This window comes from Perognathus longimembris, chromosome 17, assembly GCF_023159225.1.
Source record: "Perognathus longimembris pacificus isolate PPM17 chromosome 17, ASM2315922v1, whole genome shotgun sequence".
Classification (NCBI taxonomy): Eukaryota; Metazoa; Chordata; class Mammalia; order Rodentia; family Heteromyidae; genus Perognathus; species Perognathus longimembris.
In genome coordinates, this window is record NC_063177.1 from 19,333,929 (window position 1) to 19,348,596 (window position 14,668).

Sequence of the window (14,668 nt, forward strand, 5' to 3'; positions counted from 1 at the left end):
CGATTGGGGTTAACCTGAGTTTCTGGCTAACAGGCTCAGTGTTTGGTGATCCACATAATAAAGAGATAAAGCAACACTTGGTACAGTTTCTCAGAGCCAGACATTTGAGGAATTTCCATGTTTTGTTTTGTTGGGTTTTTTTGCCAGTTGTGGAGCTTAAACTCAAGGCCTGAGCACTGTCCCTGGCTTCTTTTTGCTCAAGGCTAGCACTCTACCACTTGAGCCACAGTGCCACTTCTGGCTTTTTCCATGTATGTGATGATGAGGAATCGAACCTAGGGGTATACGAGGCAAGCACTCTACCACTGGGCCATATTCCCAGCCCCGGAACTACCATGTTGGGGAAGCAAGAACAGAAAGCAGCACTGCTTTTCAGAGTACAATATCCAAAGAGATTGCTCTGGTCCAGAAGCTTGCCCTTGGGCCACATGCCAAAAAGTCTGTTTGACCCAATGTGGACCTGTTCTCTCAGTTGTCCCAGTTGGTACTCAAGACCTTGAGGTTGCTGACCCTGTATCTGAACCAGGTTTCAGATGGTACTAGAACCCTCAGTCATCTCTCCTGTCTGCACTGAAGCCAGCCTACTAGTCAGTTAGGAGTCTTGGTAAACAGGTGACTGATTTCTCTGCATGGAAGCTCCCAGGCCCTACTTTGGGTCTGTTATCCTGTCTGTTTCATACTAGTATGGGTAGATTTTTCACATTCTTATACTTCAGCAGGCACAAATGGTAGGAGTAGGTACTGTTTCTATAAGAGTAGAGGCAGCAGCCTAATGCCAGTGGCTAAGACAGGGACTATAATCCTACTCAGGAGACTGAGATCTGAGGATCACAGTTCAAAGCTAGCCCAGAAAGAAAAGTTCCCACTTAACCACTCAAAAAACAGAAGTGGTACTGTGGCTCAAGATGGTAGAGCCTTAAGCAGAAGAGCTCAGGGACAGCACCCAGGCCCTGACTTCAAGCCCCATGAAAGTAGAGGCAGCAGAAAAGTAGCCACAGTCCAAGAAATGAAGTTAGCTCATCACTTTGACCAGAGAGTGGGTTACAGTTGTACTCAGTGCTCTGGAAACTCCTGCGTGCCCGGGTACATTGTTCCATCTGCCCATCCTCACCACACGTTTTTAGCTCTAGGAGTTCCAGAGCCTGTGGGTTGAGAATCAAGAAGGGAACGTCACCTGGGGCCCGAAATCCAGACCTGTCTCAGCAGTGGGGGATTGGACCGGTAGGTTTCCCTCAGGCGACGTAAGTAACAGTCTTCCTGCTCCATCCCCAGATGGCAAGGTCAGCCCCGGCACGTTATCCATAGGAAGCGCTTTAACCGTACCCTCTTTCCCAGCCAACTCTACTGCCATGGTGGACCTCACCAATTCACTTCGAGCATTTATGGATGTCAATGGAGGTGAGTGAGTGAGCAGCTGTGGTGAATGTGGTGTCCCTGGGCAGCATTCGGCTCATTTTGAAGGAAAAAAAACGGGCACTTAATTTCAGAGGGCTAGGGAGATAAGACTAAGGAGTATCCATCTGTTTAGGTAGAATAGTGAGATAAGAAAGAAAGTTATTTCTCTTGCTTCTGTACATTTGCATAAATAATCAAAGGTAAAAGGTGAACCATTGAGAAACATAGAATCACGTTAGGCAAGTTATCTAGACTTACAAAACAAAACGAGCCTTATTTCCAGAGAGCAGGCCTCGTCTATGGGGAAACCTAAAGTTAAGGACAACAGGGAAGGTCTTGATTACTATGCAGAGGATGGGTAGAAAAGTCAAATCTTTGTCAGACATCTAAACCCTCCTGTTGGCAGGCAGGTCTCCCAAAATTAGTTTTCCCTCCTACAGGAGGCCTCTGCACAGGCTTCACTGGTTCTCTCTTTCAGTGTAAATGGCAAGCTAGATTCCCAGCTCCAAATCTTTGAACCAGTCTACTCTATTTGAATAAAAGTGATTTGGCTGGACTATTTGCCATGTAAATTCCACATTCCATTTTCATCTCAGCTTTTTAATCTTTTTCTCTTTGGTTAATAGAAATTGAGATAAATATGCTGGATGAGAAGCTGATCAAGTTTCTGGCCTTGCAGAGAATACATCAGCTTTTCCCCTCCCGGGTCCAAGCTTCACTGGGCAGTGTTGGGACGCATCCAACAGCTTCCGGAGGCCACCACACAGAAGGTTCGCATGCATATACTTGCCATCCCACCATCAGATCTTTCATCTGATGGCTGTGAATGACCACCTTGACTTCATGGAGAATATCAGTAGCTTAGATCTTGTATGTCTTTGATAGGCTTAATAAAAAAAAAAGCACCGTGGTTTTTTTTCTCAGCAGGAATGAGATGACAACCTCAGCTCTCTGATCAGACTCAAAGCAGTCTGCCATAACTCTTTTATACATGTCCACTGTGACACACAACAAAGCAGCCACCAGTGCCGAGGGCGGGGGCGGGGGGGGGGGAGAAGGGGGGTGCTATCTAAACAATTGCTTTCTAACTCCTCTTGAAGGGTTACTCAAGAGAGAACTCTTGAGTTCAAAATGAGAAATAGGATAATGGTTAAGATTTCTGTTTCTTCTTGTATTCTACTTTGTTTTCTCTGAGTATTAGCCCTGAAGAGCCTTGCTGCTTCAGACTGTGGTAACCAGACCAGCAATAGCAGCATCTCCTGAAACTCCCCACACTCTACTGAGTCAATCTGCTACACACACACCCTTTTGGGGGGCTGGGGATTGAATCCAGGGCTTTGTTTCGCTAGGTCTACCACTACCACTGACCTATATACCAATCTCAGAATCTGCATTCTAACAAAATACATAGGTGGTTCATATGTACATTAAAGTTTGAGAAACACTGGTCTATGCCTTCTTTTTCCATGTTCTCCTTTTAGAGTCACCTGGAATGTCCCTGGTAAGCCCAGGTACTTAAAGTACTAGTGCCCTTGAATTCTAGGACCATGTCCAAATAAAAGTCGAAAATGTGGTTGGGAGAGAAGGCCTCTCCCTAAAGCAGCTCAGTGTCAGTTGTTATTTGCAAACATGAGTCATCCATTAAGACTTCATCGAGGCCAGGAACCAAACATCCAGGTTTTGTTGGTTTGTGTTTAAGTTTCTGAATGATCCTTTTGTGTTTGTCTTGTAGTGCAAAGGAAGGAGGTACAGGCCCGAGCTGTGTTCTACCCCCTCTTAGGGTTGGGAGGAGCTGTGAACATGTGCTATCGAACCCTCTACATCGGGACAGGTGAGCCAGCCAGGAAACCAGGATAAGCACTAGGTTAGAGAAGGGTGAGGCAAGCTCTTAACAGAGTTGCTTGGCTTAACCCAGAGGATATGCAACACAAAAAAGACTAAGAAACATCCAGTGCTTCTCTGTGGTGGATTGTTTGCTCTGTGCCATGTGACATCAATAATGGTCCGCTCTGGCTGCTGCTCGGAAGGCATCTGGAACACAGAGTTGGAAGGTCCGCACCCAGCACTCACCTTCTGTACTCACAGAAGTAGCCCTTCAGTAACTTACTCTTCCCTCTAGGTAGCAATCACGTATTCTAAAGCAGATGAGCTACAAGGACAGTTGTTAGCAAGGGGATTGTTCAAAAATACATTCGAGGGCTGGGGATATGGCCTAGTGGCAAGAGTGCCTGCCTCATATACATGAGGCCCTGGGTTCAATTCCCCAGCACCACATATACAGAAAATGGCCAGAAGTGGCGCTGTGGCTCAAGTGGCAGAGTGCTAGCCTTGAGCAAAAAGAAGCCAGGGACAGTGCTCAGGCCCAGAGTCCAAGCCCCAGGACTGGCCAAAAATAAATAAATACATACATACATGCATACATTCGAGAGCCCTGAGCTACCTGCCCCTTGAGGTCTCTTAGCACCCACCCAGAAGCTCGCCTCCCCCTCCTCCCCCACACATCCACCTTATAGTCTGTTCTGCGTTCCTTTTCCTCTCCTGCCACTCTGCAGGAGCTGACATGGATGTGTGCCTTACAAACTATGGTCACTGTAACTACGTGTCCGGGAAGCACGCCTGCATATTCTACGATGAGGTGAGGGGTGGAGATGGGGTGGGAAGGAGCTTTCCCAACCTGAGGCCTCTTCTTGGTACTAGATTTTTGTTCTGTGCCCTCTTGGAGGTAGATAAAGGGCTGTTCTTTTCTTCCCTGTCTCAGTGTGAAGATTCCATGGCTACCTACCTCCAGGAGAAAAGATAGGTGTTGTTTTGAGGGGAGTGGGCGCAGGGAATATACTGAGATTTGTTCACATTTGCTAGTCTATAGAGCTCTATCAATGAGCCACACCTGGAGCTCTTTTTAGCACTTGTTATATTGAGATAGAGTCTAGCTTTTTGTCCAAGAATGTTCCTGAACAATGATCTGCCTATTTTAAGTTTCCTACTGTAGCTGAGATGACAGATGTGTGCCCCCACACCCATCATTTGTTTCTATCTGAGTCTCAGACTTTGCTATCAGAGCTGGCCTGGAACCTCAATCCTCTGGATCTCAGTCTACCATGTGGCTGGAGTAACAGACATTTACTTCCACATCCAGCTATTGGTTGAGGAAACTGTCGCTCAAACTTTTTTTTTTTTTAACCCAGCTGGCCCAAAACCACAGTCCTGATTTTGGCCTCCCAAGTAGCATAGGATTACAGTATGAGCAGTTGCACCTGGTTAAAGCTAGCTTTTCTGTTAAAACTGGTCAGAGACACAATAGAGGGAGCCTAACCTAAAACCAGAAGGGGGGGCCAATATGGAAGGAAGCCAAACTATGTGGATGTATCCCTATGAGTTTCATCATTGTCACGTGCTGAGAAGGGAGGGGAAGGGATGGGGGAGAAGAGGCTATGGGGCCACTAGGGGCCACTAGGAAAGCAGTTGGTAACAGTAGGGAGTCTTGAGCCCCATTCTGAATGGGTGAGACTATGATTGAGGAAGAATATGAGCACTCCCTGGGACATAAGGAGCTGCCTTCTTGCGTCCTCTTTCTCCTTAGCCCCCAGGCCTCACACAGCAAACTACACATCTTATCTCCCCTCCTCCTCCTCAGAATACCAAACATTATGAGCTGTTAAACTACAGTGAGCATGGGACAACGGTGGACAATGTGCTGTATTCATGTGACTTCTCTGAGAAGACCCCGCCAACCCCCCCAAGCAGTATTGTTGCCAAAGTGCAGAGTGTCATCAGTAAGTTGGAGCAGAGTCCTGTGGCCACAAAGCTAAGACCGCAGTCACGGTAGTGTTGTTGCCACGTGCCACCATAGATAAGCTGTGCTCTCTTGCCTTCCCAGTCCCATTGGTCAAGTTCTCCTTGCTGGTGGGCCCAGGGAAAGTCACTGAGAAGCAAATACTGAATATCCATGTGTATATAGCAGACTAATTATTTGCAGACTTCAGATTCCCCCTGGTGATGAGGCTGATGGAATGGGGAGAGGTGGGACCCATTTCTGGCAAACCACTCAGATAGGTCAGCGCTCCTTGTTCCTCTCCTGTGACCATCCCCCTCTTTCCCAGGGCGTCGCCGGCACCAGAAACAAGATGAAGAGCCAAGTGAGGAGGCAGCCGTGATGAGTTCCCAAGCCCAGGGACCCCAGCGAAGACCCTGCAATTGCAAAGCCAGCAGCTCGAGCTTGATTGGGGGCAGTGGGGCCGGCTTGGGAGGGTACGGCCTTACTGCACCATGGCAGCTACATCAAGCTGGGATGCCTGCAGTTTGTCTTCAGCATCACTGAGTTTGCGACCAAACAGCCCAAAGGCGATGCCAGCCTGCTGCAGGATGGGGTCTTGGCTGAGAAGCTATCTCTCAAGCCCCACCAGGGCCCTGTACTGCGCTCCAACTCCGTTCCCTAGGGCTAGTAGCTACCCTGCCATTGGCCCGGACACCCAACCAAGACTCCTGCAATGCAAAAATGTACACAAACCAAGCCCGGGTGTTTTCTATACCAGAAACCCTTCGACTACAATCTTTGCATGAAATGAAGAAAACCTTTTGACTGTTTTTTAAACTCCTTTTTCTTTTCTCAAGTTTTAGGGGGCATTTGCACATATATTTGTACTCAACATTTCATGGGAAAGCGGCAGACCGAGCTGAGGAACAGTGTGGGCAGGGAGGGGAAGGCAGAGGTGTGGACACTTCCTCCAACACAAACCCTTCCCCCTGCCACGCCCCCCCCTCGCCCGCCTGCCCACCCACCGTTGTAAAATAATCAGAAACTTGTTCTATTTTGTGGCAGTGACAATAGTTTTATATTAAAAGAAAAAATACAGTTTTCATACAGCAAAATCTATACAATATCATTGTTTTATTTAATATAAAGATCGCTACCCACCCTCCTTCCATGGCTCCCACCCTCCAAGTTATTTTCCCTTTCTGCAGCGGTTGCACTAAGGTAGCTACTGTGTATTATGGACAAATGAGATGAATTCTTTTTCTGGCTGTCCATCTATTTTATTTCAAATAAGGAAAAGTGTATTTGGATTTTGTGTAAATACATCTAGTGATGACCTTTTTTCAATGTTTTTAAAAACTGTGTACAGTACTACATGTGGTAGAGCGTTTTTCTCAAATTGTCTATTGTAGCAAAAGCGTTTTTGTCGTAAACCTGTTTTGTCTCTTTTTGTTCTCTTGCCACTTCTCTCCTCTTCCTCCCACCCCTGGCTCCCTTTTCTCTTCCCCCACCCCCACAATTAGTACCAATGTACATAGTAATTGTAATGTTTTAGACTTTACAGAAACTTTCCTGTATTCTGTATATAAAAAAACAAAAATACTCCAAATTATGTTTTCTGCCTGTCTGTCCTACCTGTCATCACCCTTGGAGGGAAACTTCCTTGAGCTCTAGGTCTAAGGGGGTGGCAGGAGGGGAACTCTTTGAACAAGTCTCAGTCATAAAATAAGGCTTGGTTGTGAGGGGAGATGTTAGATGAGTGAGCCTAAGCTGGGTAGAAAACAATGGAAGGGAGAGTGCTGTTTCTTTGGAGAGCCATAATATAGTACAATCATGTCCAGAGAGAGTCTGGACTGATTCTAGTTAGTGTGACTTGCAATCCTAACAAAGCTACTGCTGTGCCCATCAGTACTGCATTACCTCAATTCTGGATCTCCTTCATGAAGCCAATTCCTTTTCCTCCAGACTTTAGTGAAAGGTATTCTCCAGGCAGTTCTTCGTGAGGACAGTTTCCTTGCTAGAAAACGATACCAGCGCTGTTTGAGTAAACAAAAGTTTGTATATTAAGATTTTGCCTTGGGTTAGAAAATGTTGCATCCACAACTTTCTTCCACAGCACTATATGTAGATGCACCATTCACAGTGTGGCTAAGTAGGATGCCTCCCCAGTACAGTACTCGTCTGCCCTGGTTCCCATCTAGTTTTGTCTCTACTATTGGTACCTGTACCTGATGGGCTTCTCAACTCCTTAAAGGCAGAAGCTTTGAATTCCACTCATTGTTAACACGGTCAAGAACTGCTGAGCAGGGCTGGGAATATGGCCTAGTGGCAAGAGTGCTTGACTTGTATACATGAAGCCTTGGGTTCGATTCCCCAGCACCATATATATAGAAAATGGCCAGAAGTGGTGCTGTGGCTTAAGCAAAGAGAAGCCAAGGACAGTGCTCAAGCCCTGAGTCCAGGGCCCAGGACCGGCAAAAAAAAAAAAACTGCTGAGCAAACAAGTGCCAAGCCAGATGCTAAACCATTAACTTCTGCTGAGTAATGGGCATCTTTACCTATTTCTACCGCCCACCCCAGAGGCAGATTTCCTCCTGATGGACAGTAACAAGTTCATTATCTTCCCACTTCCGTCAGAAAGGGAGTGAGGTGGGGCACCACCATAATATCAACAGTCAGGAGGGTTAACTTGGACTGCATTTGTAAGGAGTTCCAAGCCAGCCAGACTGGGCTACTACAGTAAAACCCTGTCTGGAAAAATAAAAGTGTGGGGTCCTGAGATTGGGAGACGAGAGGAAATGATTGAATCCCAACAGATGTAACCAGTTCTACTTTGAATACTGCCACCTCTGGTACAGAAAAGCTACAAGTTAAGGGCTGGGTGATGTGTGAGAAGGAGAAATTAAAGAAAGGATTGGTTTGTTCAAGGAAAGATGTTTAGGACTGAATTCTTAAACACAAGCCCATTCATGTGGGACTCCTGAAAGGGGAGAGCCTTTACATACTCACACCTAGAGTAAACAGAGATGTTCATTCAAGCACACGCGTTGGTGGAGACTACAGATGCCTGCACAGCTTGGCGGGACTCGGCCCAAACAGGCACTGACACCTACGTGGTTCTTACCCAAACGCACACACGGGATCCAAGGGCATGCACACACCCCAAGGGTGATCCTAAAGCCCGCAGGCACCAGCAGGCATGCCTATTAGTGACAGATGTCCCTAGCAGGCCTTTGGGAACACGCCTAGAGGGCGCATCTCGGGCCCGGGTGCTCACACTCCCCCTGAAGGTGTTCGCACAGGCATTCGGCCAGACGCCAGCCTAGGGGGCGCTCGCAGGGCCCACGCACGCACGCGCGCGCACGCGCTCACGCCCACCCCTGCCTGGCCCGCCCCCGCCCCTTCCCCCTCCCCCGCGAGGCCCTGGCGCGCGCGGCGCCCTTCCAGGCCTCTGCTGGGCGGGGCAGTGAGGCCCGGGGCGGGAAACACGCCGGGCAGCCGGCATGGAGGCGCTGCTGCTGGGCACCGGACTGCTGCTGGGCGCCTATGTGCTCGTCTACTACAACCTGGTGAAGGCCCCGCCGTGCGGTGGCCTGGGCAGCCTGCGGGGCCGCACGGCCGTGGTCACGGGTGAGCGCGAGCGTGTGCAGGCAGCGGCTGGGAGGCCGGGAGGCGGGCGGCGGGCCCCGGCCTCCGGCCCTCGGCCCTGCGCGCTCACCTGTCTCACCTGCAGGTGCCAACAGCGGCATCGGGAAGATGACGGCGCTGGAACTGGCGCGCCGGGGAGCGCGCGTGGTGCTGGCGTGCCGCAGCCGCGAGCGCGGGGAGGCGGCCGCCTTCGATCTCCGTCAGGTAAGGGAATGCGGGGACGGGCGGGGCCGCCAGGCAAGAGCACTTCGGGACACGAGCACCAGCCGAGCCGCGCGGGGACGCCAGGTCCTGGGAGGAGGAGAGAGCCGCGCGGCTCTCCAAGCGCCCGGGAGAGAGTGCACCGAGTGCCCTGGTCACACAGGGCAAAGTGAGGAGGAGGGATTCTGAAGGAAGCCATTGCTAGTCTGACATGGTTAAGGATCAGCCAGCGTTAAAGTCAGTGAAGAGCAACAAGAAAGGGAAGGGCAGAGAGAACAGCCTGAGCAAAGGCCTGGGGGGGGGGGGGGGAGAGTCTAATTTGACAAGCAGGGAAAAATTTAATGGGACTGAAATACCAGTTAGGAAGATGAGTGCCAAACTGGAGCCCATCGAGGAGCGTGGACAATAGAGCTCAGGGAAGGATCCTTAACAGGCCATGAATTATCAGAATAGCCTGGGGTCAGTAAGAGGTCAAGAGGAGACCAAGGAAAAGTCTGTTATAATCGTCATGGTGGTCCACATCTGTTCTCTCAGCAGGAGAATAGGAGGCAGAAGCAGGAGAATTGTGAGTTCAAAACCTGTGAGTTGTGAGACCAACGTGGTTGGAGACCAACCTGGGTTACCTAGGGAGACAGATTTTTTTTTAATCTGAGCCAAGTGCTGGTGACTAATCCTAGCTATTCAGGAGGCTGAGATCTGAGGATCATTGTTCAAAGCCAGCCTGGGCAGGAAATTCTGTGAAACTCCTATCTCCAATTAACCACCAAAAAACCAGAAATGGAGCTGTGGCTCAAAATAGTAGAGCACTAGCCTTGTACAAAAAGAGAGCAGAGATACCCAAGCCCTGAGTCCATGCCCTATGACACCCCCTGTTACAGATTTTAGGGTAAGCCCTAATAGGGAGAGGATGATAATAACAGATACCCAGTGTAGAATGCAAACTGATCATGGTATTTTACATATGTTAACTCACTTAATACAGCAGGAGTTAAAGATAAGTATTCCTATTATTATTCTCCTTTTATGCAGTAAGATGACTGAGGCCTCAAGAGGTTAAGGATCTTGCTCAAGGTCACATGATAATAAGGGGCAATCTATACAGTTATTCATTACATCCTAATGCATGGTGTAAAACTTAGTAATAGCAGCAGAAGGTGCCAAGGGAGAGGAAACCGGAGGGAGGTTCTTGGTGACAATCCCAGCCCTTGCTGATCCACAGGAGAGTGGGAACAATGAGGTCATCTTCATGGCCTTGGACTTGGCCAGTCTGACCTCGGTGCGGGCCTTTGCCACTGCCTTCCTGAGCTCTGAGCCACGGCTGGACATCCTCATCCACAATGCCGGTGAGGGGCAAAAGGCCCTGCAAGGGGTGGGGGGGGGTGCCCAGGAGCAGTCACCACCTCCAGCTGGGACCTACTAGGGATCAGTAGACACTTGGGAAGGATACCCCCCTAATGCCGTGTCACACAGGGGGATGCTGAGGCCTGTGGGGCTCCTCCTCATGCCTAGCCTCTGCCCCAGGAATCAGTTCCTGTGGCCGGTCTCGTGAAACCTTTAACCTGCTACTGCGTGTGAACCACATCGGTCCCTTCCTGCTGACACACCTGCTGCTGCCCCGCCTGAAGATGTGTGCCCCCAGCCGAGTGGTGGTGGTGTCCTCAGCTGCCCACCGACGCGGACGCTTGGACTTCGCACACCTGGATCAACCAGTAGTAGGCTGGCAGCAGGAGCTGAGGGCATATGCTGACAGTAAGCTAGCCAATGTATTGTTTGCCCGGGAGCTCGCCACCCAGCTTGAGGGAACTGGTGTGACCTGCTATGCTGCCCATCCAGGTGAGTGTGGCTCTGGAGCTGCTCCTGATTCCCCCTCTCCTATTCTTATCCTTTGAATTCCTCAGCCTCCTATTGAGTCCTAGGGCCTCCAAGCAGGAAGAAAGCACGGGCTAAAGAGAGACCTGTTCCTTGCTGGTCTTGGAACCAAGCTCTTCATGGTTGATTTCTTCCAGTCACTTGACAAGCTCGGATGCTGACCACTGGGTGGGGTTGGGCAAGAATAAGACCTGGGTTTCTCACCCCCACCAAGCTATGTGTGCTGACGGAACTGACTATAATATAATGATAGGGGCCAAGGGTGTGGTCCAGAGGTAGAACAAATGTCTAGCATGAGTGAAACTGTCTTCAGTTCCCAGCACCAATAAAAGCATAGAATATCATGGTAGTAATGCAGATAGCTAATCACTATTCATTTGAGAAGTACTTACTGAATGCCTTCTACACAGTAGGATTATTCAAGCCACTGGGTATATAACAGTAACCAGAACAAAGACCTTGGGCTAGGGATGTGTAACTCAGTGATAAATCTCATGCTTAGCATGGGTGAGACTTTAAGCTCTAGCCCCTACATCCAATGAAAGGAAAGGGAAAAAAAAAAGTCTTTGCCCTCATAGAGTTGCCCTTTAGCTTAGGGCAGAGGTAGACAGTAAATATACATATAAAATGACAGGAAGAGATAAAATAAGTAAAGAAATATAGAATACTAGGATGTGCTTTAAAAGAAAACACCAATCAGTGACAGTCAGAGAAAATATTTTAGAAGTTGAACACTACTTCGAAGGTGAAGATAGGACCATTACTTAAGCTAGCCTGGGCAAAACGTTAGTGAAACTCCATCTCAAACAATAAGCAGCTATACTGGTATCTATCTGTAATTCCAACTACTTGGACAGTCTAGGGAGGGTTTTCATCTGAAGCAGGCTCCAGGCAAAAGGATGAGACTCTTCTAGGAAAAAAACAAAACTAAAGCAAAAATGGCAGGGAAAACAATACAAGTGGTAGAGCATTGCCTAACAAGCCCAAATGCCCTGAGTTCAAACCCCAGGACTGCACTCACTCAATCAATCCACATTTATATATAAAAGTATTATATTATCTAAGTCAGCTTCTCTAACAACCTCATGCCATGAGGTAGTGCTAGATAGGAAAACAAGTGGTTTAACAACATTAGGGTTTGAACCTTCCATTGACAATCCGATAGTTGTGGTACTTCAAGTGAATTGATCTTTCTGGGCCTCACGTTCCTCAGCCATGAACTGAGGATAATAACAACACAATGAACACAAAGGAAGTAGTAGACGCATTTCACATGTAATATACTAAAGCAACCCACAGTGAGTTCGCAATCCCTTTTGGATATGACCTTCTTGATAAATCATTCCTCCACATGGGCAAAATTGGGAAATATTGATAATGATTTCCCCTACTGAATTTCATATAAATTTGATGAGAAAAACTTGTGCCCTTCCTAGTTGAGACAGTGATACAGCCTATTATATTCTTCTTCTGCAAAACCCAGCCAACTTGTTGAATAGACCAAGGATTGATGCCTGCCTTTTCAAGCAGTCTAGGGCAGCTGGCTCAATGGATCCAATTCCTCCATACTTGGAAAGGTGAGAGGTAGGAAAGAGACCATCAAAAGCAGCTTCAGATAATGAAAGCTCTCCAATCACTGAATGGCTCTATGTGTGCCGAGCTCAGCTTCCCCAAGCCCTGAGCCCTAAGGTGAATTGTGTTCATGCAGAAGAAGCGACTCGAATCTGAGATTGACCACCCATTGAGCCATGTTCCTAATTTTTACCCAGACTGCCATGTGCCTGCGAAGAGAAAGCAGAATGACTGAGAACTCTTTCAGTGGAAGGGTTGGTATTTTTTTTCAACTATTGCTAGTACTGAAGACTTCTCTGACTAGTTTATTTACATCCTTCCAGAGATAAAAACAAAGGCAAAGATTATTCATGTGTTCAATAAATGTGTATTAAACTGCTGCTCTGGTGATGACAATAAATAAAGCAAAGATTCTCAAAAAAAAAAAAAAGAAGTTGAACAGAGGCCAGAGGAATTGAAAATTGAGCCATGTGTTTTTCTGGGGAGAAACTTAGAAGATAGAGCAAAAAGCATGGGCAAAGGCCCTTGAGCAGAAGTTATACTTGAGGAAGCTTCACTTGGTTACAACAGTGAGCTATCAAATAGTAAGACAGGCCATAGAAATGGGCTGGGTCACGTGGTATTTGAGGGTCTGCCTTAAGCGTTTTAGCTTTTGAGTGAGAAAATTGATGGGTAGACTCATTCTTGCCTTTAAAAGGCAAACGATTTATACAATACTAATAGAAACCAGAGGTTTCATACTTGCCTTTAGAGAATAGATTACCCCAGGAGACTGACATCTGCTTTGCCTATATTACTGTACTGTGCTTTAGAAAATCACTACCTAAGGCCATTAGCAATTATAGTAAGAATAGTAACCACAACTTTTTATTAAACTTTTATTGCAACTTCAGATCCCTAATGCTCCAAACAGTAGCTTATATACCATAGGTACTTAATATGTGCTGGCTAAACAAAGGAATGGGACTCAAGCTAAAAGAAAAGATGGGGAGAGATTTAAGAGGCTGGGGACACAGTGTGACCAAAATCTGGGAAATGGGAAGGAAGAAGTAACTTGGGTGGAGGAGAAGAGACTTTTATAGGAAGTGAGCAAAGTTACCTTGTGGGGGAAGAATACTTGGTAGATATTGCCCTAACTTCCCTAGAGCCAGATTCTGTCCAGGTCTAACCCTGTTCCTGCTGCTTGTATCCTGTACCTTCACCCATCTTCCTCCCCAACTTTCTGTCTACAGGGCCTGTGAATTCAGAGCTGTTCCTGCGTCATGTTCCGGGATGGCTGCGCCCCCTTTTGTGCCCACTGGCTTGGCTAGTGCTGCGGACACCCAGAGGGGGTGCCCAGACACCCCTGTACTGTGCTCTTCAGGATGGCATTGAGCCCCTTAGTGGCAGATACTTTGCCAACTGCCATGTGGAAGAGGTGCCTCCAGCTGCCCGAGATGACCGGGTAGCCCACCGGCTATGGGAGGCCAGCAAGAGGCTGGCAGGCCTTGGGCCTGGGGAGGATGATGACCTCAATGAAGAGCCCCAGCCTGAGGATCCAGGGGCCCCATCTCCTATGAGCACCACCCACCCTGAAGAGTTTCCAGTTTCTGAACCTTTCCCTGGCACTCAGAGTTCACCAGACTTGTCTAAATTGACACACCGAATTCAGGCTAAAGCTGAGCCTGTGCTCCAAAGCTCCTAACATCCAGGCTTGGATGCTTCCTGTAGCACTTTGTGACCCCTAAAAACCGTAGCTGTGTGCTAGGCCATGCCCCTGGTACCCAGGGGTTGCCATTTTTACCTCTGATTACTTTCTGCGGTCTCTAGATATATGTTTTTTCACTGGTGAGATAAATAATGGGTAACAACTCCTTCCCAAGAGAGTAACCTCAAATTTAGGGACACTGTACTGCTCAGGAATTTGAATTCCAGACTTCCATGCCCCTCCTGGGTTGGCTGTGATAAAAGCTCTGGGGCAGGGGCAGGGAATTTGTGATTTGAAGCAGAATCAACCATGAGCATCGCTGAACTGAGCCCTTTGCAACCCATCCAGCCAGGTAGTGAAGTTACTCCTTCCCCCTCCTCCCCCGCCCCCCCCCCCATTCCTCAAAGGTGGCAGTCAGCTCTGGAGGGAAGGACTCAGCCCCAGGGGTGGGGAGAAGAGCCGGGGACTGAGATTTGAACCTGGGAAGTCTGACGCCAGGGCCCGCCCGCTGTGCAGTGAGTGCTGGGAAGTGAGGCGGCTCT

The 14,668-nt window shown here is 48.3% G+C and overlaps 2 protein-coding genes across 2 annotated transcripts in view; both read left to right on the forward strand.

Moving 5' to 3' along the window:
* Phf12 (PHD finger protein 12) overlaps positions 1-6,758 on the forward strand; it is a 48,718-nt gene extending 41,960 nt beyond the window's left edge. Inside the window, 7 exon segments of the mRNA XM_048366807.1 lie at positions 1,273-1,398; positions 2,022-2,165; positions 3,128-3,226; positions 3,948-4,030; positions 5,030-5,168; positions 5,496-5,635; positions 5,637-6,758. Of these exon segments, the coding sequence (XP_048222764.1) occupies positions 1,273-1,398; positions 2,022-2,165; positions 3,128-3,226; positions 3,948-4,030; positions 5,030-5,168; positions 5,496-5,635; positions 5,637-5,831 (926 nt within the window). The 3' untranslated portion in view covers positions 5,832-6,758.
* Positions 6,759-8,607: 1,849 nt separating this feature from the next.
* Positions 8,608-14,488, forward strand: Dhrs13 (dehydrogenase/reductase 13). The gene is made up of 5 exons (XM_048366812.1): positions 8,608-8,779; positions 8,883-9,001; positions 10,218-10,341; positions 10,520-10,831; positions 13,672-14,488. The coding sequence occupies exons 1-5, from the start codon at positions 8,653-8,655 to the stop codon at positions 14,121-14,123; spliced, it is 1,134 nt and encodes a 377-aa protein (XP_048222769.1). The 5' UTR covers positions 8,608-8,652; the 3' UTR covers positions 14,124-14,488.
* The last annotated feature ends 180 nt before the right edge of the window (positions 14,489-14,668 follow it).

What these genes read in the sequence shown, in the direction of transcription:
- Dhrs13 (XM_048366812.1), top strand. Translation starts at nt 8,653, where the DNA reads ATGGAGGCGCTGCTGCTGGGCACCGGACTGCTGCTGGGCGCCTATGTG. An exon ending in CCGCACGGCCGTGGTCACGG is followed by an intron (nt 8,780 to 8,882) that starts GTGAGCGCGAGC and finishes TCTCACCTGCAG; the next exon opens with GTGCCAACAGCGGCATCGGG. An exon ending in CATCCTCATCCACAATGCCG is followed by an intron (nt 10,342 to 10,519) that starts GTGAGGGGCAAA and finishes CCTCTGCCCCAG; the next exon opens with GAATCAGTTCCTGTGGCCGG.